General features: G+C 43.1%; 1 protein-coding gene across 4 annotated transcripts in view; it reads left to right on the plus strand.

Annotated features, from left to right (window-relative positions):
* Positions 1-23433, plus strand: part of LOC145509374 (cryptic protein-like) — a 44960-nt gene extending 21527 nt beyond the window's left edge. For 2 of the 4 annotated variants that reach the window (XM_081498017.1, XM_081498019.1), the window contains exons 3-8: positions 10111-10590; positions 10870-10919; positions 11011-11217; positions 12218-12332; positions 12478-12587; positions 23131-23433. In XM_081498017.1, the coding sequence (XP_081354143.1) occupies positions 10568-10590; positions 10870-10919; positions 11011-11217; positions 12218-12332; positions 12478-12587; positions 23131-23252 (627 nt within the window). In that variant the 5' untranslated portion in view covers positions 10111-10567 and the 3' untranslated portion in view covers positions 23253-23433. Of the gene's footprint in view, positions 1-1229; positions 1334-10110; positions 10591-10869; positions 10920-11010; positions 11218-12217; positions 12333-12461; positions 12588-23130 lie in introns of those variants that run through there. The other 2 variants (XM_081498018.1, XM_081498020.1) reach the window with 2 other exon arrangements.
* The last annotated feature ends 670 nt before the right edge of the window (positions 23434-24103 follow it).

A 24103-nucleotide genomic window follows, 5' to 3' on the forward strand; every position in this document is an offset into this window, starting at 1 on the left:
GTATTTTTACACCAATGTTCAGTAAAGTGGGCTTCCCAGGTGGTGCTAGTGGTAAAGAACCCACCTGTCAATGCAGGAGACATAAGAGATGTGGGCTCATTAAAGAATTATTCCCACTAGTTAAAAGGTGGAACCAAACCAAGTGTCCATCAACAGAAGACTGGATAGGAAATTCCCTGGCAGTCCAGTGGTCAGGACTCAGTGCTTTCACTGCCAGAGTTCCATTCTTGTTTGGGGAACTAAGATTCTGCAAGCCACAGGAAGTAGCCAAAACCAGCAACAATAACAACAGCAACAACAACAACAAAAACCCAGAACAATGGATAAATAAAATGTGGTATGTGTGTGTGTGTGTAAATGTATATATATATATACAGTGAAATATTAGCCATCAAAAGGAATAAAGTTCTGATACATGCTACAACATGGATGAATCTGACTATGTTATGCTAAGTGAAATGAGCCAGAAGAATAAGGACAAATAATGAATGATTCTACTCACATGAAATATCTAGAATTAGCATTACTCATAGAGACAGAAAGTAGATAAGAGGTTACCTGTGGCCAGGTAGGCAGGCAATGGTGAGTTATTGCTACACAGGTGCAGTTTCTTTTGGGGTAATGAAAATTTTTTTAATTAGTGGTGATGGCTGCACAATATTATGATTGTAATATATATGGTAAAGTGGCAAATTTTTCTATGGACTGAATTAAACTACGTGTGTGTGCTTAATTGCTTGTCCAACTCTTTGTGACCCCATGGACTGTAACTCAGCAGGCTCCTCTGTCCATAGGGATTCTTCAGGCAAGAATACTGGAGTAGGTTGCCATGCCCTCCTCCAGGAGATCCTCCCAACCCAGGGATCGAACCCAGGTCTCCCAAATTGCAGGCAGATTCTTTACCATCTGAGCCACCAGGGAAGCCCAAGAATACTGGAATGGGTAGCCTATCCCTTCTCCAGGGGATCTTCCTGACCCAGGAATCAAATCAGGGTCTCCTGCATTGCAGGCAGATTCTTTACCAGCTGAGCTACCAGGGAAGTCCGAATTATGCTATGGTCTCACCTAAATTTATACTTTGTAGTGGTAACTCCTAATGTAATGGTACTTGGAAATGGGGCCTTTGGGAGGTTCAGATCATGTAATGAGGGAGGGACCCTCAAGGTGGGATTAGAGCCCTTATATGAAGAGACCAGAGAGCTTACTTTCGGCCCTCCCTTGTGCCACGCGAGGTCACAATGGGAAGGCAGCTGTTTGCAAGCCAGGAGGAGAGCTATCACCAGGAACCAATTCTGTCAGCACCTTGATCTTGGATATCCCAACCTCTAGAACTGTGAGAAATACATGTCTGTTGTTTTGTTACAGCAGCCTGAGCTAAGACTTTTTGTGTTTATATATTTTTTACCACAGTTAGCAGTCCCACTACTGGTCATATATCTTGAGAAAACCAGAAGTCTAAAAGACACACGTACCCCAATGTTCATTGCAGCACTGTTTACAATAGACAGGACATGAAAGCAAACTAGATGTCCATTGACAGATGAATGGATAAAGAAGTTATGGTACATATATCCAATGGAATATTACTCAGTGATGAAAAGGAACAAATTTGAGTCAGTTAAGGTGAGATGGATGAACCTGGAGCCTGTTATACTGAGTGAAGTAAGTCACTCTGAAAGAGAAAAACAAATATTGTATATTAATGCATACATATAGAATCTAGAACAATGGTACTGATGAACCTATTTGCAGGGAAGAAATGGAGACACAGATGTAGAGAACAGACTTGTGGACACAGTGGGGGAAGGAGAAGATGGGATGAATTGAGAGAATAGCACTGACATATATACGCTATCGTGTGTTAAATAGACAGCTAGTGGGAAGTTGCTATATATCACAGGGAGCCTAACCTGGCTCTCTGCGATGACCTGGAGGGGTGGGACAGATGGAGGAGATATATGTATAATTATGACTGATTCACATTATTGTACAGCAGAAGCCAACACAACATGGCAAAGCAATTTTCCTCCAAACAAAAAAAGCTTAACTGTATTCCTGAATACAAGCAACAAAAATTTAAATAACAAAAACACCATTTACAGTGAAATAAAAATATAAAAATCACCTAGGATTAATCTAAAAATATGACAAATTGACAGGTGGCAGGGGCTCCTGTGTTCAGTGGTCTTCAGACACCACACACGCCCTACGCAGGCTGCTCTCCTAACGTGTGCACAGTTCATGTTTTCCAAAAATCTGTCTTAAACTCTGTCTTGCTTGCCTCAATTTTTACATGCAGGATAACAATGGACTTGGTTGAAAAAAACCTAATCGTCATTTCATTTTCTTTCTTATTTAAAAAAAAGTACATTTATCCATTTATTTGGCTACATCGGATCTTAGTTATGGCACGCAGGCTTAGTTGCCCTGAGGCTTGTGGAATCTTAGTTTCCTGACCAGGGATTGAACCTGCATCACCTGCACTGCCAGGTGCATTCCCAACCTCTGGACCATCAGGGAAGTCCCTTAATAATCATTTCTGACCAATGACAAAATGAGTGATTTATATCTTCTTTGTTGTGTTTTTCTGTACTTCCCAAATTGGCTAGCATCAGAATATATTACATTTTTCATAATCAGAGAAAAAGGACATTGGTTGTTAAATATATGTTTACAATTTACTCTTTTCTTTTAACTGCCATTTAATCCCTATTCAGGTATACATGAATTCTGGGAAAAGCATCGAGGTTTCTGTCATCTGACCTGCATCAAATGTCTCCACTCATACCCTCTCCTCTCCTCCTGCCCTTCCACCCTTGTGTCTGCTGTCAGTCCCCTGAGGTCCTCTTCCCTCCAGCAGTCAGGGCCTTCCCTCTTCCAGTAACCAGTTCTGTCTGTGCTTTCTCTCCTCTAAAATCCTCCCTTACTGCAGGAGGGCGCAGTGTCTCTCCATCCACTCTCCTCCGCTGTGTCCCATGGAAGCCCTCAGCCCAGTTCAGATGAGCACACAGGAAGGATCAGGATCAGTAGTTCGGCTCTGACTGCTGGTCACTGCTGTGAAGCACTGTGCAAGTCCTCAACACTTGAAATCTCATTTTTCTCACCTGCAACATGGAGAAATTATGTGTCATAATTTTGCATAATGTCTTAATGTTGCAGAAAAGAAAGTGGGGCACAAGAAGATGGTCACGTGCCGTGTCTCAGGCAAGTCCCTGGGACAGCCACTGAGTGTGGGTTCTTAGCTTTGCATAGAAAAGAATTCACAAGCCAGTCATAGTAAAGTGAAAGAAGCTTTATTCAGGAAGAAACACATTCCACAGACAGAGTGTGCACCATCTCAGAAGGCAAGAGGAGCCAGTGTACAGCATTGTCAGTTTTTATAGGGGTGGGTAATTTCATAGGCTAACGAGTGGGAGAATTACTTCAAGTATTTTGAGGAAGAGACAGGGATTCCCAGGAATTGGGCCACCATTCATGTTTTGACCTTTTATGGTTGGTTTCTGAACTTTTATGGCCCATGAAGTGAAGTCGCTCAGTCGTGTCCGACTCTTTGCGACCCCATGGACTGTAACCTATTAGGCTTCTCTTGTCCATGGGATTTCCCAGGCAAGAGTACTGGAGTGGGTTGCCATTTCCTTCTCCAGAGGATCTTTCCGACCAGGGATCGAACCCAGGTCTCCTGCATTGTAGGCAGACGCTTTACCGTCTGAGCCACCAGGGAAGTCTCTCATGGCCCATGAGGGTATGTTATTTAGCTGGTGTATCACAATGAGTTGAGGCTCAAGGTCATATGGGAGTCAATCGTCCACCATCTTGAGGCTAGTTGGTTCTAACTAGTTTATGTCATGACCTCAATAACTGTCATTTGTCTAAAGAGTGTGTCCTGCCCTCTTCCTATCTCATTAAGGATGTGATGACCATAGAACAAAACAATCTGTGTAACTAGTGAGTATATTATACCTGTGTGGGTGTTACTTGCTCAGTCATGTCCAACTCTTTGTGACCCCATGGACTGTAGCTCGTGAGGCTCCTCAGTCTATGAAAATCTCCAGGCAAGAATACTGGAGTGGGTAAGCCCTTCATTTATCCAGGGGATCTTCCCGACCTAGGGATCGAATCCTGGTCTCCGCATTACAGGCAGATTCTTTACCATCTGAGTCACCAATACCTACATTAAACACTCAATAATTCTAATGCAACCTGAATCAGACACAGATTTTAGATCAGATGAAGTCGAGTTCAAGGCCAAACATGGCTGTTAGTGATTTATCCTCAAGATGGTTTCTTAACTTTTTAACTCTCATTTTCCTCACTGAAAAGTGGATATAACTGTGCTAGTGCGTTGACTGTTGTGTGCTGCCATGCACCAAGCACTGTGCTAAAATGTAGGGGAGCATTCCTATTTTAGGAAGCACACAGCCAAGTAGGACTGGGATACATCACAGTCTTGGCTGCAGGCTGGACCCACCTTGTCGTTGTTGTTCAGCCACTGAGTCATGTCCGACTCTTTGTGACCCCATGGACTGCAGCACGCCAGGCTTCCCTGTCCTTTGCTGTCTCCTGGAGTTTGAGTTTGGTGATTCCATTCAACCATCTCGTCCTCTGTCATCCCCTTCTCCTCCTGCCCTCAATCTGCCCAGCATCAGGGTATTTTCCAATGAGTCAGCTCTTTGCATCAGGTGGCCAAAGTATTGGAGCTTCAACTTTAACATCAGTATTTCCCATGAATATTCAAGGTTGATTTCCTTTAGGATTGACTGGTTTGATCTCCTTGCAGTCCAAGGGACTCTCAAGAGTCTTCACTAGCACCACATTATGAAAGCATCAATTCTTTGGCCCTCAGCCTTCTTTATGGTCCAACTCTCACATCCACACATGACTGCTGGAAAAACCACAGCTTTGTCAGCAAAGTTTTGTCTCTGCTTTTGAATATGCTGTCTAGGTTTGTCATCCAAGGAGCAAGGATGCAAGCATCTTTTAATTTCGTGGCTGCAGTCACAGTCCGCAGTGATTTTGGAAACCAAGAAAATAAAATCTGCCACCATTTCCATTTTTTCCCCTTGGATTTGCCATGAAGTGATGGGACTGGATGCCATGATCTTAGTTTTATGAATGTTGAGTTTTAAGCCAGCTTTTTTACTCTCCTCTTTCACCTTCATCAAAAGGCTCCCTAGTTTCTCCTAGATTTCTGCCTTTAGGGTGGTATCATCTGCATATCTGACACAGTTGGTATTTCTCCAGGCAATCTTGATTCCAGCTTGTGATATGACAAATACATTTAAAGGATTATTTCTGATAGACAGAATGCCTGAAGAACTATGGACAGAGGTTCATAACATTGTATAGCAGGCAGTGACCAAAACCATCCCAAAGAAAAAGAAACTCAAGAAGGCAAAATGGTTGTCTGAGGAGGGTTTACAAATAGCTGAGAAAAGAAGTGAAAGGCAAAGGAGAAAGGGAAAGATAAACTGAATGCAGAGTTCCAGAGTATAGAAAGGAGAGACAAGAAAGCCTTCTTCACATGTAAATTATCATATGTGAAATGAATCGCCAGTCCAGGTTTGATGCATGATACGGGACGCTCGGGGCTGGTGCACTGGGATGACCCGGAGGGATGGGATGGGGAGGGAGGTGGGATGGGGGTTCTGGAAGGGGAAAACATGTACACCCATGGTGGATTCATGTCAATGTATGGCAAAACAAATACAATATTGTAAAGTTAAAAAATAGATAAACTAATTAAAAAAAAAAATAAAGCCTTCTTCAGTGAACAATGCAAAGAAATAGGACCCACCTGGGCAGATTCATTCCAATCCCAAAGAAAGGCAATGCCAAAGAATGCTCAAACTACCACACAATTGCACACATCTCACACACTAGTAAAGTAATGCTCAAAATTCTCCAAGCAAGGCTTCAACAGTACGTGAACCATGAACTTTCAGATGTTCAAGCTGGGTTTAGAAAAGGGAGAGGAAGCAGAGATCAAATTGCCAACATCTGTTGGATCATCAAAAAAGCAAGAGAGTTCCAGAAAAACATCTACTTCTATTTTACTGAGTACACCAAAGCCTTTGACTGTGTGGATTACAACAAACTGGAAAATTCTTAAAGAGATGGGAATCCCAGGCCACCTGACCTGCCTCTTGAGAAATCTGTATGCAGGTCAAGAAGCCACAGTTAGAACTGGACATGGAACAGCAAACTGGTTCCAAATTGGGAAAGGAGTACGTTAAGGCTATATTTTGTCATCCTGCTTATTTAACTTATATGCAGAGTACATCACGAGAAACGCTGGACTGAATGAAGCACAAGCTGGAATCAAGATTGCCGGGAGAAATATCAATATCCTCAGATATGCAGATGACACCACCCTTATGGCAGAAAGCAAAGAACTAAAGAACCTCTTGATGCAAGAGAAAGAGGAGGATGAATAAGCTGGCTTAAAACTCAACATTCAGAAAACTAAGATCAGGCATGGCATGTGGTCCCATCACTTCATGGCAAATAGATGGGGAAATAATGGAAACAGTGAGAGACTTTATTTTATTGGGCTCCAAAATCACTGCTGATGGTGACTGCAGCCATGAAATTAAAAAACAAATACTCCTTGAAAGAAAAGTTATGATCAACTAGTCAGCACATTAAAAAGCAGAGACACTACTTTGCCAACAAAGGTCTGTCTAGTCAAGACTATGGTTTTTCCAGTAGTCATGTACGGATATGAAAGTTGGACTATAAGGAAGCTGAGCACTGAAGAATTGATGCTTTTGAGCTGTGGTGTTGGAGAAGACTCTTGAGAGTCCCTTGGACAGCAAGGAGATCCAACCAGTCCATCCTAAAGGAAATCAGTCCTGAATATTCATTGGAAGGACTGATGTTAAAGCTGAAACTCCAACACTTTGGCCACCTGATGCGAAGAGCTGACTCATTTGAAAAGACCCTGATGCTGGGAAAGATTAAAGGTGGGAGGAGAAGGGGACGACAGAGGATGTGATGGTTGGATGGCATCAGCTACTCAATGGACATGAGTTTGAGTAAGCTCCAGGAGTTGGTGATGGACGTGGAAACCTGGCATGCTGCAGTCCAGGGGGTTGCAAAGAGTCAGATAGGACTGAGTGACTAAACTGAACTGAACTGGGCAGGTTTAAAAAATCCTGATGCCCTGGGAGTTCTGAGCAAGGGGCCTGAGGTGTGGTTTAAGTGCATTTTAAGAGTTTGCAGGAAACCCCTAGTAGTACACATCAAAGACTCTCTGGAAAGTGACTCACAAAGAATTCCTTCACACCTAATTGGCATAGAACATTTTCCTCAGTGATTGTTTGATGTACTGAAGACAGAGAGGTGAGGTGGTCTCCAGTCTTCAGACAGGGTTTTCCAATTCCCACACACTTTATATCAGCTCAAAAGGAGTCAGAAGTCTGATGGGACTGCTGGCTCCAGTCTTATCTATTTACAACTGATAACAAGAAAGTGGACCTTCCACAATTTAGGGGAGTTGGTAGGGGGGTGGTGGGATCTGCCTGCCAACCACTGGGCCTCCAGCTGTTTCCAGACAACCCTTTCCAGCAGGGCCTTATTAACTAAGCAAACCTGGGCTCCTCCTACTAAAATGCAAAAGTCTTTATAAGACCTTGAAGTAAATGAGAGCAAGTGTCAGAGTGTTTTATCACCCCTAGGCTTTCAGCCCTTTCCCTCCTCAAAGCTGATTTCAACTCTTAAGCAAACACCCAGAAAGGGGCATTGGTCCTATTTCTAGCCTCAACCCTATCTTGCTGGTAAGACATTTCCCTTCCTTTTTCTAAAGTTTCCATTCGTAAGACACACATTTTCAAAACCTTATTTGACACAGGAAATATGATGTCTGCGATTTGCCTTAAAAAACTCCAAGAAAAAAAATGTGGGGGAAAAACAATGAGGAAAGATTGGCAACGGTTGGCTGCTGAACCCAATTTTATTGACTCAATATCTCAGCTTTTGTGTATATTTGAGAATACAAAATTTAATAAAAGAAACTGTAGATTTTAGAAAATACTTATAAAACTTTAATATTATCAGAAAGATTTGGATTCAGTATCATCTTATAAACTGATCCCTGGTGGCTCAGACAGTAAAGCATCTGCCTACAATGCGAGAGACCTGGGTTCAATCCCTGGGTCAGGAAGATCTCCTGGAGAAGGAAATGGCAACCCACTCCAGTATTCTTGCCTGGAAAATCCCATGGACGGAGGAGCCTGGTAGGCTACAGTCCATGGGATTGCAAAGAGTTGGACACAACTGAGTGATTTTACTTACTTACTTATAAACTGAACAGTTTTAAAAACTTCTGTTTAAAGAAATATTCTTTAGCTTATTCATGGTTTTTAGTGTACAATCCATGTTGCTCCTAAAGAAGTTACTATTGACTTAAACTCATAAATGTAATTACTTTTGTATATAACTAAATTATGCAATTAACAAGAAATAACCATCACATCTAAAAGTATATTTGTCTTGACTCTCATTACAGATGTTTCATGAAGGTATGAGACAACCTCATGCCCACTCAGATCTGTGGGTTCTGGTCCTGGCAGCTCATGGACCCAGCTTTTGGGAGGCCTCATGGCCGCCAAGCTCACCAATTTCCTACTAGTTTATTTAACAGCATCTTTAATTAACTTCCCATTTAAAGGTTTAAAACGTTAAATCAGTATCAAAGAATATTTCATCTTTGGAGGATACATATCATTTTCAGAAAACACTTTTTATACTAAAATCATATGACAATTTGTATCAGAGTTGCAAAGCATCCTCTGTACTGTGAGGCAAGGGTCTCAGTCCCTATTTTGGCAATTAGAAAAACTGAAAATTAGCAAGTCCCAGAAGAAGCCCCTAAACCACTCTCCTCTCGGTTCAGAGCAGGCTCCTCATCAGACACTAGTGAAATATGAGGGAGGGGGCAGGGCACAACCTTTGAAAGAATGAGGACCCAACATAAACCAGAGTCCAATGGGGCCAAGTCTAGTCAGCTTGGACTAGACCTTGATCCTCAGTATAGGCTCAGTGTAACACATCAGCAAGGTAAATAACACACTCAGAGATGCCATGACAGTTGAAGGCCCACCATCAAAGGTGAAAATGTGGGTGATGACCCAATTCCTGGAAATCTCCACCCCTTCCCCAAAATAGTTGGAATAATCCTCCCACTCATTAGCCTATGAAATTACCCAGACTCTCTCCTTCTGAGATAGCTCACACTCTGTCTGCGGCGTGTGTTTCTTTTTAAATAAATCCGCTTCTTACCTATCACTTCATTTCTCACTGAATTCTCTCTGTGATGAGACATTAAGAACATGAGCTTCTTGAACCTCCAGGGAGGGGATATATGTCCACTTATGGCTGATTCATGTTGATGTTTGACAGAAAACAACAGAATTCTGTAAAGCAATTATCCATCAATTAAAAAGAAAACAACAAAAACTTGAGTGTCATTATGTCTTGAAAGCAGGTCTGTGAACTCAGCTGGAACTCTGGCTTTTGGCTGGGTTTCAGTTCCCGCACATGAGTTCAAGTCCCAGTGAGGTGAATAGTTTTACTAGCAGGTGGCACTTACCCCTGTGTTCTGTGGTCTTCAGATACCCAGTATAAGGCTTGCCTCATTGTGGGCTGTATCACCCAGAACACTGCAGCTTTCTTATAATATCTGTGCATTTCACGTGTTTCAAATATCGAAATGCCAAAGGTTTGGGACTTAAACTCAAAGCCTCAGTTGCCTCAGCAAAATATGGAGGGTAAAATAGTGCCTCCCCTGAGGGGTCCTGTATTAAGTGGGTAATGAATATGATACAGTGATCATTATACTAGGCACCGAGAAAAGGCCTAGTTTGTAAAAATACTGATGCATCCTCAGAAAGGAGGTGATGAAATGTCTCTCTTTTATATTCATGCTCCCCATCTGAGGCTTGGAATCAAGCCAGCTGGTTCTTTTCCACACAACAGCTCTCTTGTCTAGCTGGGCCCCTCACCATCTCCTCAGTGCAAGGAGTGTAATATAAAATCTCTATTTCCACATGAAAACTTTTTTGTTCATGTTGAGGTTTTGTTGATAATTTTTTGTTTTTTTGTTTTTTTCAGGAAGGGAAAAGGCTATTGCCTTCTAGTCACCAGTGTTTTACATGAGGGGTTGACTCCTCCTGCTGCTGTCAGCGCTGGAAACACTGTAGGGGAAGAGAACCAGCCTGTCTGCACAGGCCCCGCCCCCGGCCCTAGCAGGGCATCATTGAAGGGATGGTCTCCGAGGCTCTGTGCTGGACCTTGCCTGTCACAGCCCAGCCTTTGCCAAAGCAACTGCACAGCAGAACCTAGAGGAGACCTCATTGCTGTTTCTCACCGTTATTTAGTGGCCAAGGTAGAGAGCAGGAAACACCTGTGTCTTCTGTACTTATCCATCTTGTGTCCTGAGGCAGTTCTTCCAGTAACTGCAGTAAAGACATCTTCAAATACAAAAACTGTTCGGACTCAGTCCCGTGGAATTGATCTTCAATGTATCCATGAGAGGGGACTTTTTTATACCGGACGTGTCAGTGGGAAAATGACCTGGAGCCATTTGGTCAGGTAAGAACAAAAATCATCTAAGTCTTAGAGCCAAGAGGGGTGTTTAAGAGCCTGAAATAAATTGCAATGCATGCTTAGTGTTGCTTCTCTTAAAAGGACGGGTACATGCTTGGTCTAAAATCTTTCTAAGGAATGACAACATTAATCAAAATCTACTAGTTACAAAATGATTGCATAATTATCTATTGTACATTAAATATATATACATATATTTGTATATGAATGTATTACATTTTTTACATATGTAAATTTCTGATTAAATTTCTTTAAATATTCTAGGCTTCTGTTTGTGACCAGTTTGATATTACAGACCATCCGCATGGGAAACAGTAAGAAGCATTTGGTTTATATTCTCTTAGTTTTTATTGGATATTTGTTTGTCAGTCATTATCAGTCTCATATTTTCAATTAATTCTTAAGGCTATCAAACAAGGAAATATAAAAGTAGTAGAGAAGAAAGCAGCAGTGGTAAAGCTCAGAAGTTCCAGCAGAAAACACTCAACTGGACCTTGAGAAATTTAAGGGAGGAGAATGACAGCACGGAGGGCTGGAAGCCTCAGGGTTCATTCCCCTACTCCCTGACTTTCCAAGAGCTAAGTGGCAATGCTGCAGACAAAGGTCATCTCGGTCAGTGAACTCTGAGTTTGTGTGTCACTGTGTGTGTGTCTGTGTCTGTGTGTCTGTGTGTGTGCGCCTAGAGGGGATCTTCCAGATTTTCTCCTTTGTCTCCTTCCTTGGCAGGCAGATTCTTTACCACTAGGGAGCCAGAACCCTGAGTTTAGAATTGGAAAAAAAAACTAGGATAATTTAACAATAAAACGAGAAACCCAATGAATAACATTTTACCATCTTGAAATATACACTATAAAGTAAAAGTATAAAGACAGAGGATGAGATGGTTGGATGGCATCACCTACTTGATGGACATGAGTTTGATCAAGCTTCAGGAGTTGGTGATGGACAGGGAAGCCTGGCATGCTGCAGTCCATGGGGTTGCAAAGAGTCGGACACGACTGAGCGACTGAACTGATTGATTGATAAAGTAAAAAATATTTCCTAGTGAGGTGTTTTCTTACTCTGAAAAAAGTTTTAATATTTTATTGGTAAAACGTGGCTTTGGCTTTTAACTGGTTATTTTTCTGCAGGTCCAGAGCTGTCCCAGTCCCAGATAATTGCGGACCTTTGCTAGGCTTATCGCAGTTTCTCAAGCTCCAGTGGTAGAAAAAAATTTTTTTAATTGTTTCGGTGTCTTCGCACCCGTGGGTGGTCCCTGCTCGCTCGCCGCTCTCCAGAGAGGCCAGTCTGTAATCACTGTCTTGGGAAGTCACAGCCTAATTTTAACATATGAAAGAAAGGAAGACAGAAAAGGCTACAGAAAAGGAAGACAGAAAACGGCAGGGGGCAGGGTTTCCCATTTGTCTTAGGGAGCCTTCCTGACCCGCCCGCACCGCTGGTAGTTTGTTTTTAATCCTTAAACTAACAAGCAGGGTTTACCTGAGCAAACACTATTAGCAGGAAGCCAATTTTATTGCGTCCCCGAGGGGATCTCTCTTGGCCCCCTTCTCGGGCTTATCAGACGTAGACGGTCTCGCGCGGAGCTGACCCCAGGCGACCCCCCCCCCAACAGGTGCACCTCCGCGGCCGAGCTGCTGCCAGAACGGCGGCACCTGCGTGCTGAGCAGCTTCTGCGTGTGCCCCGCTCACTTCACCGGCCGCTACTGTGAGCACGACCAGAGGCGCAGGTAGGCGCGGGGTGGTGCAGGCTGGGGGCACAACGGGGCCTGCGGGGGAGGAGACTGGGAGCCGGGCGGGGGCGGCGGGACCTCGCGGGGCAGGGCCGGGGGTGCGAGCGCCCCCTGCACTAACGCCAGGCCTGGACTTCCTCAGCAAGTGCGGCGCCCTCGTGCACGGAGCCTGGACCTTCCGCGGCTGCCACTTCTGCAGGTGCGTCTTTGCGGCCCTGCACTGCCTCCCCCTGCAGACACCAGGCCGCTGTGGTAAGAAGAACCCCTCCGCGTCCTGTGCTCACAACCCACATTCAGGCTGCTGCTGCGGCTGCTGCTAAGTCGCTTCAGTCGTGTCCGACTCTGTGCGACCCCATAGACGGCAGCCCACCAGGCTCCCCCGTCCCTGGGATTCTCCAGGCAAGAATACTGGAGTGGGTTGCCATTTCCTTCTCCCACATTCAGGCAGTTGCTCCTTTATACGTACCAGCCCATAGAGATCTACCTGTGCCAGACGACACAGGAACGAGCAATCTGCATCGATTCATCACTCGGGAAAGTCACATTCGTGGTGAATCACATAGTGTATTATCATTATAGTCATTGAAAAATTTATTCCTAGGTTTCCCATATCCTACTTGCAGAATTTAAACGTGATTTCCAAACAGTGTCCTTAAATGTTCTTTACAGAGAGCAGAACTTCGGAAGCTCACAAGCTGGTAATTAGAGCCGCACCTGGCAGACAGGGTCAGTTCAGTTCAGTTCAGTCGCTCAGTCGTGTCCAACTCTTTGCAACCCCATGGACTGCAGCATGGCAGGCCTCCCTGTCCATTGCCAACTTCTGGAGTTTACTCAAACTCATGTGCATTGAGTCGGTGATGCCATCCAGCCATTTCATCCTCTGTCGTCCCCTTCTCCTCCTGCCCCCAATCCTTCCCAGCATCTGGGTCTTTTCCAATGAGTCAACTCTTCGCATGAGGTGCCCAAAGTATTGGAGTTTCAGCTTCAATATCAGTCCTTCCAATGAACACCCAGGGCTGATCTCCTTTAGGATGGACTGGTTGGATCTCCTTGCAGTCCAAGGGACTCTCAAGAGTCTTCTCCAACACCACAGTTTAAAAGCATCAATTCTTTGGGGCTCAGGTTTCTTTATAGTCCAACTCTCACATCCATACATGACTACTGGAAAAACCATAGCTTTGACAGGGTACCCAAACTAAATCTCTAGGGACTTCTCTACACTGGGCCAATACCCACCTTCTCAACTGTGAAATGTAGAGGGCGCCCTGGAGCAGGACAGGAGCAGGTCTGAATGGCCAGGTGCTGCCCTTCAAGGCCAACCTGGCAATGCTCCAGGAAGCAAGGTGCCTGGTAACCACAGCTCAGGCCTGCCACATAAATAAAAGTCAGTGGGGTGTGGACAACACGCAGAGTGAACACTTATTTGTGATGACTCTGAGCAGTTCCCAACTCAATGCAGATGTTTTACTTGTAAAACTAAGGAACGTGAATCTTCTGAGGTCAGAAAACAGACAAAATGCTCAGCTTCAGAGTCGTCATCTCAGGGAGGGACCAGAGACACAGGTACAGCAGGCATAGCATTTCCACAGCCTTCTCCCCTTTACAGTAAGCTCTGGCTGGGATAGCAGTAAGGGACTTGGTTAATGCAGGCAGAGCTCTTCAGTCCTCTTTGTTAGCCCTGGGTGGGCTCCACATGAAGGCCCTAGGCCTACTCTCCTTTTCCTTCCTGCACTATAGTTGACCCTGGGCCAATCCCACAGTGTAAGGGCGTGCTTAATGGTGGTACAGCCCTTCATCCCCACTTCACATCCCCTTGTCCACTGTTAGATTGCTGTAGAGAGGCAGCACTCTTGGGGATGAAGCTCTTCAAACCACCCTCTTGGTGGGGGTCCCTGGGTGGGGTGCCTGGTGGAGGAACACACATAACGAATGCTCAGCTTCAGACCCATCTTCCTCCCTTCCTTCCTCCTCTGCAACCTGGGATAGGATCAACATAGGGACATTCTTAGTGAAGGTGCAGCCCTTCAGCCCCACTTCTGCTCCCCTCCTCAGCCAGCTCTGCGTGGTGCCAGCAGTGTGTGTGTGTGTGTGTGTGTGTATGTGTAGGGGGAAGGGGTGGGTGCGTGGTGGTGATTGTAGTGCAATATACTTTCCCTTCCTCCCTCTCCTATTGGGCTCTTCATTTGCTGGGCCTGTGCCACTGATTCAGTAGCTGGTCTTTGAATGACCCAGAGAAAGGAGGACACAGATTATGGCATAAGCATTAAAACTGCGGGCAGTGCTGTGTAGTCCTATGGGTGAAGTCATCTCCCACTTGTGGTTGGCGCTCCTTGCAGTGATGTAGGGAAAGGCCTAGCTGTGCTCATTTTCAGTCTTCTAAGCAAGGGCTTCCCTTTTGGCTCAGGTGGTAAAGAATCTGCCTGCAATGCCAGAGACCTGCGTTTGATCCTTGGGTTAGAAAGTTCCCCGGGAGAAGGGAAAGGCTACCCACTCCAGTATTCTGGCCTAGAGAATTCCATGGACTATATAGTCCACGGGGTCACAAAGAGTCGGACAAGACTGAGCTACTTTCACTTTCATTTTCAAGCAAGGCCAGCTTGGGTTCTAAGCAGCAGAACAGGAGCTAGGTTCCAGGATGTCTGCTCACATCCTGAAAAACATTCAAGGCTGGGACTGCTGTCTGCCAAGGACAATGATAGTGACTCTGAAAATGTGGCTTGTGCTCATCAAAGGTGAACCAAATAGTGAGGTCATCTCTCAGAGTAATTTGTCAGGTGCACTCTGTGACCCGTTGATTGTGCGTCAGGGCAGATGACAGTGGTGGCGGCTGTGCTGACGGTGGTTATGACACAAGGATGACGATGATAATGACAGCAGCAATGCTGATAGATGATTATGATGTTGTGAGGATGACAATCATCATGATAAGCATCGTTATTAGCTCTCAGTTTATTTCAGGGACTTTTATATACTTCAGTTCATTTCAGTTGCTCAGTTGTGTCCAACTCTTTGCGACCCCATGAATCACAGCACACCAGGCCTCCCTGTCCATCACCAACTCCCGGAGTCCACCCAAACTCATGCCCATTGAGTCGGTGATGCCATCCAACCATCTCATCCTCTGTCATCCCCTTCTCCTCCTGCCCCCAATCCTTCCCAGCATCAGGGTCTTTTCCAATGAGTCAACTCTTCGCATGAGGTGCCCAAAGTATTGGAGTTTCAGCCTCAACATCAGTCCCTCCAATGAACACCCAGGGCTGATCTCCTTTAGGATGGACTGGTTGGATCTCCTTGCAGTCCAAGGGACTCTCAAGAATCTTCTCCAACACCACAGTTCAAAAGCATCAATTCTTCGGTGCTCAGCTTTCTTTATGGTCCAACTTTCACATCCATACATGACCACTGGAAAAACTATAGCCTTGACTAGACGGACCTTTGTTGGCAAAGTAATGTCTCTGCTTTTTATTTATTTTTTTTAAATAAATTTATTTATTTTAGTTGGGGGCTAATTACTTTACAATATTGTAATAGTTTTTGCCATACATTGACATGAATCAGCCATGGGTTTACATGTGTTCCCCTTCCTGGACCCCCCACCCACCTCCCTCCCCATCCCATCCCTCTGGGTCATCCCATTGCCCCGGTCTTGAGCTGTCTCTGTTTTTTAATATGCTGTCTAGGTTGGTCATAACTTTCCTTCCAAGGAGTAAGCGTCTTTTAATTTCATGGCTGCAGTCACCATCTGCAGTGATTTTGGAGCCCCAAAAAATAAAGTCTGACACTATTTCCCAGTCAATTCTTAACAAGCCTTTGAAATAAGTAGTATACTTTTTATATTTGAGGAAATTGAAGCTTAGAGTGGTTAACTTCTTCAGCTATTCTTTTCTTTTCTTAAGAGATATATTATCATATTTTATAACATTTAAATTATTTTAAAATATAAATCAACATACAGTAGCATACTGGTATAAACATTGACATAATGATAATTAATATACAATTAATATTAATTAGAATAAAATTGCTACCATTCAGAGTACATAAGCACATCCCTGAACTATGTCAGACACTTTTTAAAAAAAATGAGATAGTTCAGTTCAGTCACTCAGTCATGTCTGACTCTTTTCAACCCCATGGACTGCAGCATGCCAGGCTTCCCTGTCCATCGCCAGCTCCTGGAGCTTGATCAAACTCATGTCCATGGAGACAGTGATGCCATCCAACCGTCTCATCCTCTGTCGTTCCCTTCTCCTCCTGCCTTCAACCTTTCCCAGCATCAGGGTCTTTTTCAATGAGTCAGTTCTTCACATGAGGTGGCCAAAGTATTGGAGCTTCAGCATCAGTCTTTCTAATGAGTATTCAGGACTGATTTCCTTTAGGATTGACTGATTTGATCTCCTTGCAGTCCAAGGGACTCTCAAGAGTCTTCTCCAACACCACAGTTCAAAGCCATCAATTCTTCAGTGCTCAGCTTTCTCTATGGTCCAACTCTTGACATCCATACATGACTACTGGAAAAACCATAGCTTTGACTAGATGGACCTTTGTTTTCAAAGTAATGTCTCTGCTTTTTAATATGCTGTCTAGGTTGGTCATAACTTTTCTTCCAAGGAGCAAGCATCTTTTAATTTTATGGCTGCAGTCACCATCTGCAGTGACTTTTATGATTGCGATGTAGCATTATATTAGTTTCAGGTATACAACAATGATTTTATATTATATACAAATATATACAATTGAGAAATGATAACCACAGCAAACCTAGTTAACAGCCATCACCATACATACAATAATGACTTTTCTTTTTCTTGTGATGAGATATTTTAAGATCTTTGTTGTTGTTCAGCCACTCAGTCATGTCCGACTCTTTTCAACCCCATGGACTGCAGCATGCCAGCCTTCCCTGTCCTTCACCATCTCCCAGAGCTTGCTCAAACTCATGTCCATTGAGTCAGTGATGCCATCCAACCATCTCGTCCTCTGTCATCCCCTTCTCCTCCTGCCTTCAATATTTCCCAGCATCAGGGTCTTTTCCAGTGAGTTGGCTCTTCACATCAGGTGGCAGCTTTAGCATCAGTCTACTCTCTTTCAAATATGCAATGCAGTATTGTTAACTGTAGTCACCATCTTGTACGTTACATCAGTTTCTTTTCTTTCTTTTTTTATTTTTAGATTCTACAAAAAAGCGAAATCAGATGGTATTTGTCGTTTTTGTCTCACTTATTTTGCTTCCCATAATGCCTTCAAGGTCCATCTGTGTTGTTGCAAATGGCAAGATTTCCTTCCAGACTTTTCCTATAATTTTCAGTATAAAATAAATATTCTTTGGAGTGATATTTTTTACACTAAAATTTTATTATGGATATAATTAGAACTCTTATTGGTAAAGCTACATTTTTTATTGAATTTTCTCTGAGCCACTGAGTAGATTTGCCCTAAGTATGTCTTTTTTTCAAATTGAATGAAAGATTCTTTAAATTCTATAGTGTTTTTAAAATTTTTTGAAGTCTCACACACATGATTTCACATAATAGTACTTTTATTTTCTGAATATTTATACTGCCCCTTCCCTCTTTCTTCTCTCCTCTGGCAAGCACTAGTTTGTTTTGTGTATCAGTGAGTCTGCTTCTTTTTTGTTTTATTCAATAGTTTGTTGTGTTTTTTAGATTCCATGTATAAATTATAGCATTTGTATTTGTCTTTCTCTATCTGCCGTTTAACTAAGGATAATACCTTCCAAGTCCATTTATGTTGCTGAAATGGCAAAATTTTGTTTTATGGCCGAGTAGTATTCTCTCTTGTGTGTGTGTGTGTGTGTGTGTGTGTATGTGACATCCTCTTTATCTGTTCATCTGTTGATAGACACTTAGGTTGCGTCCATGCTTTGACAATTTTGAATAATGCTGCTATGAACACTGGAGTGCATGTATCTTTTTGGATTAGTGTTTTGGGGTTTTCTGGATGTATACCCAGGAGTGGAATTGCTGGGTCATATGGTAATTCTAATTTTAGTTTTTTGAAAAAAAACTCTATTCTGTTTTTGACAGTGGCTATACCAATTTACATTCCCATCAACAGTGTGGAAGGGTTCCCTTTTATCCACATTCTCAACAGCATTTGTTATCTGTATTCTTTTTGATGATGCCCATTCTGATAGGTAAGAGATAACATATCATTGTGGTTTGGATTTGCATTTCCCTGATGATAAGCCATGTTGAGCATCTTTTCATGTGCCTGTTGGCTATCTACATTTACTCTTTGGAAAAAAGTCTGTTCAGTTCTGCTATCCATTCCTTAAATCTGGTTTACTGTGAGGTTTTTTTTTTTTTTAACACTGAATTGTGTGAGCTGTTTATATATACTGGATATTAATCCCTTATATGTCATATCATTTGCAAATATTTTCTCCCATTCAGTAGGTTGCCTTTTTGTTTTGTCGATGGTTCCCTTTGCTGTGCAAAGGCTTTTATATTTGATTGGATCCCATTTGTTTATTTGTGCTTTTACTTGCTTTGCTTTAGGAGACAAATTCAAAAAACACTGCTTCGATTTATGTAAAAGAGTGTTCTGCATATGTTTCCTCTGGGGGTTTTATTGTATCCATTCTTCTGCATAAGTCTTTAATCCATTTTGAGTTTATTTTTGTGTATGGTATGATGTTAGGGAGTTTTCTAATTTCATTCTTTTACATGTAGTTGTCCAATTTTCCCAGCACCGCTCATTGAAAAGACTGTCTTTTCTCCATAATCTTGTCTCCTTTGTCATAGATTAATTGATCATTTATTAATGGGTTTATTGTGGGCCTCTTTAAGAATATTTCGGATGGTATTATTTAGAATATTGAAAATTTGACCACATTGTAAATCCAATAGCAGAATAATAGGTAAGTAAATGTTTTAATTCCTTTAATGGAATTTTATGATGACTTTGAAGAGTATATAGAAGATAGAATGGAAAACTGTATTTCCAATATTTCCAATGTGAAAGCACACATATGGATAGGGGAATCACAAATATTGGGTTGGCCAAAAAGTTCCTTTGGGTTTTTTATAATATCTTATGGAAAAATCCAAACACTTTTTAGCCAGTCCAAAAGATAAATGTATGCTACAGAATCAGGGTCCTTTGGCTCCTCTAGGCACCCAAAGGCCAGAGGATCTCCAAGTGCCCTCTTTGCTTGACACTCTCTGGGTCTACGTACAGCAGGCTTTCTTAATCCCAATGTAATATCTTTTCAAGAACATAGTTTTCATTCTGTTTCAGAGGAACACTGTTTATTCTCCAGTTTCCTCATGTAAAATGAGGATAATCTGCCTTGCACTTTCACACAGATATTGAAGAATAAAATTTATGCAAAACAGTCTTATTTGTTGATGTGAGCTGTTTTGTAATTTTTCTCTTCCATGACCTAAAATAATGCTCTGTGTATAATAATTCTAAATAAATATTAAATGGATGACTGTTGACGTTTTAGTTCCAAATATAGTGCCAAAGAAGAAACACCATTGCTTACTATTATATTATATTAAAACAATCTATTTTCAGTATTATATTAATAAATACAGTATATTTTAGACAGGTAAATATCATTCTACTATTTTCTTCATTTACATTTGTTAATTTTGTGTTTAAAGAGGAAATTCGGCACAATAGAAAAAGCATGAGAAATCCCCCAAATACTTGTTCAAATCCCCCGAGATACTTGTTGTAATGTTTACCATCTTTATAAACTGTGCTTCAGTCTCCACAGCAGAAATAATTTACCCCACAGATTTATAAAGATGAAAAGGCCCTATACCTCTTTTATATTATATATAAAATAAAATATTGTTGCATTATTGTCACCATCAACAGTATTCACATCAGGACAATGAGGTTAGAAAAAATTGCTTCATAATCTAGGACTTATATGCAAATTTACCAAAATGTGTTTTTTTAGGTTGTGAAAAATACCCACTATACACATTAATTGGTGAGCATTGCTAGAGTTAAAAAAAAAAAATCAAGAAGGATGACAGCCTTGGAGCTAGCAGTCCTTAAATCAACCCATGCTTTCATTTTACTGAGAGGGTGATTCTTCCTACATATAACCCAAAGAATTAAATATTTCTTTAGCATCAAGAACCAGTATGTTCTAAAATTTAGAGTCTAAGTAATGACACAGTGAAGAAGCGATTTAGAGCTTCTTCAGAGAGAAACAGGTCAAGTAAATGTCAGATTGGGGTCAGGTCAGGCTTCACCTCATTCTTCAAACCCAATTTAAAAAGTACAGTTCTGTCGCAAAGCAGACAACCAACCAAACAACAAGCAAGTGAACGTCTGCAGGCCAGAGCCAGACTGTGGACCTGTTGGAAGGATGGCCCTCCTAGGTCCTGGCCCCAGCTGGCTGTCAGCTGGGGGTGTGCTGACTGGGAGAGAGCAGACCCTTTGTCAAATCCCTCTGGGACATTCTCCCATGATAGGTATCATTTCAGTGGGGTAGCTTCTCTGGGTGTCATGACAGGAGAGAAAGCCATTTGGTTTTCCAAGGGCATTCAGGGTTATCTGTAAGCTGGAAAATTTGGAGAATGCTAGCTCTGGACCTCATATTGAAGTATGATTTTATCCTCACCCAGGGTGGTCTCCAAACTATTTTTAAATCACCACTTAGTGGTGGTGCCATAGTGCCACATGCTGAGCGTTCACAAATTTGATTTCACTTCTATCTTCCTTTTCACACATGCTTAAGACTAAAGTAATGATAAAAATCTCTGCGATGTGTAAGTCTAAAAAGAGAACTTCTGGTAAGTATATAATTAAAATCCCATGTTATAGTATATCATCATTGGTAGCAGAGTCTCCTTTTTGGTAGGAAATAAAATAATGATGGGCTTCCAGGTAGCACTAGTGGTAAAGGACCTGCCTGCCAATGCAGGAGATGCAGGAGATGTGGGTTTGATCCTTGGTTTGGGAAGATCCCCTGGAGGAGGGCATGGCACCCCACCCCAGTACTCTTGCCTGGAGAGTCCCATGGACAAAGGAGTCTGGTGAGCTACAGTCCATAGGTTCGCAAAAAGAGAGCTGGACATGACTGAGTGACTTATCTCAGCAAAAATGATGATAGGCCACAGAACCATTGATTTTGTAGGTTCCAATAAACAGTTAATGTGAATAAAGCTTATTTAATTTTTCCTATCAATATATAGTGAAAGTTCTAATATTTTCTCTCTTAGCTCAGTGGGTGACCTTGGGCCCCTTAGGAGGGACATTGCCTGGTGCTCACAGCCCCAGTTTGGGGACCCCTGCTTGAGGGACTGACTTGGTCTAACCAAACTCATAAAGCTGACTCTAACAATGGCCTTTGAGTTCACATACGAGAAAAGACTGCCAGCAGGTCCTGAATCCTCTCTGTGGTCAGCCTGTTCCCTTTCACCAGGGGAAAAATCAGTGAAGCTCAGTATGGGCTGACCTGTAGCTGCTTCTCACACTGAGAGCACCTGTTGTATCATCAGCTTTTCTGGAGCTTCCTCTGAGCCTGCATGCTAAGGCTTCTGTTTTGTGGGGTTCTAGTACCCTGGAACAACCCTCTCCCATGTGGGGTGATGTGGGGAATGGTGCCCAGGTCTGCAGTGGGCCTGCCCTCTGTCTTGTGCCTCCTGGCCGTGCTCACCATAGTCACCTGCAGAAAGAGGCAGGGCAGGTCTCTGCTGTGGTGGCTTGTCTTTATCTCTACTCATTAGCTTTTGATGGTTCAAGCTGATCACAGGTTTTGATGTTCAGAAGGCACTTTCTGGTGGAATCCTAGAGGATAGGGCTTGGCAGGTTTGTCAGGGGGAAGAGCAGGTTGGCCTCTGCTAAACAGCCCTGGGGAAAAAGTCCCTGTAAGTTGGGCCTTTGTATGCTTCCCTGCCCAGCCATCCCACGTCCAGCCCCAGATTTGCTTGGGAGACTAGTTAGTGGAGTTGGTACCCCTGCCTATAGCCATACCTGTGGGGCTTGTCAGTTTCACATGGTAACCCTTCACCACTGGGGAGTTTAGCAAACACCCTTATCTGGTCTCACGACCCCAGAGCTTCCCACTGGGGTACACCTCTGGGGTGGGGTCCTAGCTATAGAGAAAGCCAGACCTACTGAGTTTGGGGCCCAGAGTGAGACCTGCAGTGGAGGAGCCACATTGCCTTAGAGGAGTGGTGAGCACTCCAGCTGGGGCACAGTCCCCAGTGCTCTGCAGCTGTGCCTCATTGTCACGTCCTTTGTGAGAATGTCCACCATTGCTGTAGGAAAGGGTGCTTTCCTCCTCTTTAATAAGTGGTCCCTAGTCAAAGAAATAGTGTTAGGACTATCTGAGGAACAGATGACAACAGATGGATGCAAGCTGTTTTATTTTATTTTAAATCAAATCCACTTGCCTGAATTGCTAAATGATGGTATAGTACTCTGGACCACCACCTTGGTTAGCTCATGTGCCAAATGAGAAGGGGTGAAGGACTATTTCTTTGTGAGCCTTAAAAGCAGCAAACAGGTTCTCCTTCAGCTCTCCAAGTTACATAAAAATCCCTGTTCCAGCTGCAGTGAAAGGAACGTACAAGCTAAAGGGAAGCACATCTCCCTTGAGCTGTGCTGTGTTCTCTACAGCTGGTGTCCATCCATGATCTGTGCTGCCCACCAGGTGGGCCAGTCCACAGGGAAAGGCCCAGTAAGGAGACCCAGGCAGAAAAGGGCCTTTCCTTGAGCAGGTGCAGACATTTCTAGTTCACTCTCTTAAAGCAGGCCTGCCACAGCATGTCTCAGAACTCTCTTGGGATTTTTTTCCCAGACCTGAAAGATTTTCTCACCTCACACTCTAATGGACCGAGAACCCAGCTCACGTGGAATGTTCTCCTCCTCCTGTCCTGCTTCCTCCTGAAATCCATCCTCAGTGAAGGAGGAGCCTGCTGATCAGACCACAGTTCACCCAGCAGAAACAGAACTGTTCCTGGCCTCCCAGCATGGCTGAACCAGATGGTGCTGCATGGGGAAGCTTGCATTGTCTATGTTGTATGTAATAGACTGGTTTCATTTCTTATAAACCAGAACATTAAATGAATATTTGTAATGCTTAATAAACTTTTTCATGAAAGAGGCTTTCTTGCTTTCCTAGTTATTTCAAGGTACAGTAAGTGTCCCACATACAAACGAGTTCCATTCTAAAAGCATGTTCATAAATCCAATTTGCTTGTAAGCACAGCAAAGTTAGCCTAGGTACCAAGCAAATACAATCAGCTATGTAGTACTTTACTGCAATAGCCTTGCAATACTATTCACACAAATAATACATAAAAACAAACACAAGAAGTAAAGATAATATTTTTAATCTTATAGTCACTGCTACATCACCGCTGCTTTTATGCTTGCTTCTGGACATCTTGGGTTTAAAATATAAATACTGTATTACTGTACTCTATCAATGCAGGAGACCCTGGTTTGATTCCTGGGTCAGGAAGATCCGCTGGAGAAGGGAAAGGCTACCCACTCCAGTATTCCTGGGCTTCCCTTGTGGCTCAGCTGGTAAAGAATCCACCTGCAATGTGGGAGACCTGGGTTCGATCCCTGGGTTGGGATGATCCCCTGTAGAAGGGAAAGGCTACCCACTCCAGTATTCTGGCCTGAAGAATTCCATGGACTCTATAGTCCATGTGGTCGCAGAAAGTCGGACACGACTGAGCGACTTTCACTTTCACTGAACACAAAAGCACAACCACTTGTAGAGGATGCATGTGCTTGACAATGTATGCCAGATCCTCAAAGTA

This window comes from Giraffa tippelskirchi, chromosome 6, assembly GCF_054371585.1.
Source record: "Giraffa tippelskirchi isolate mGirTip1 chromosome 6, T2T-mGirTip1v1.2.pri, whole genome shotgun sequence".
NCBI lineage: Eukaryota > Metazoa > Chordata > Mammalia > Artiodactyla > Giraffidae > Giraffa > Giraffa tippelskirchi.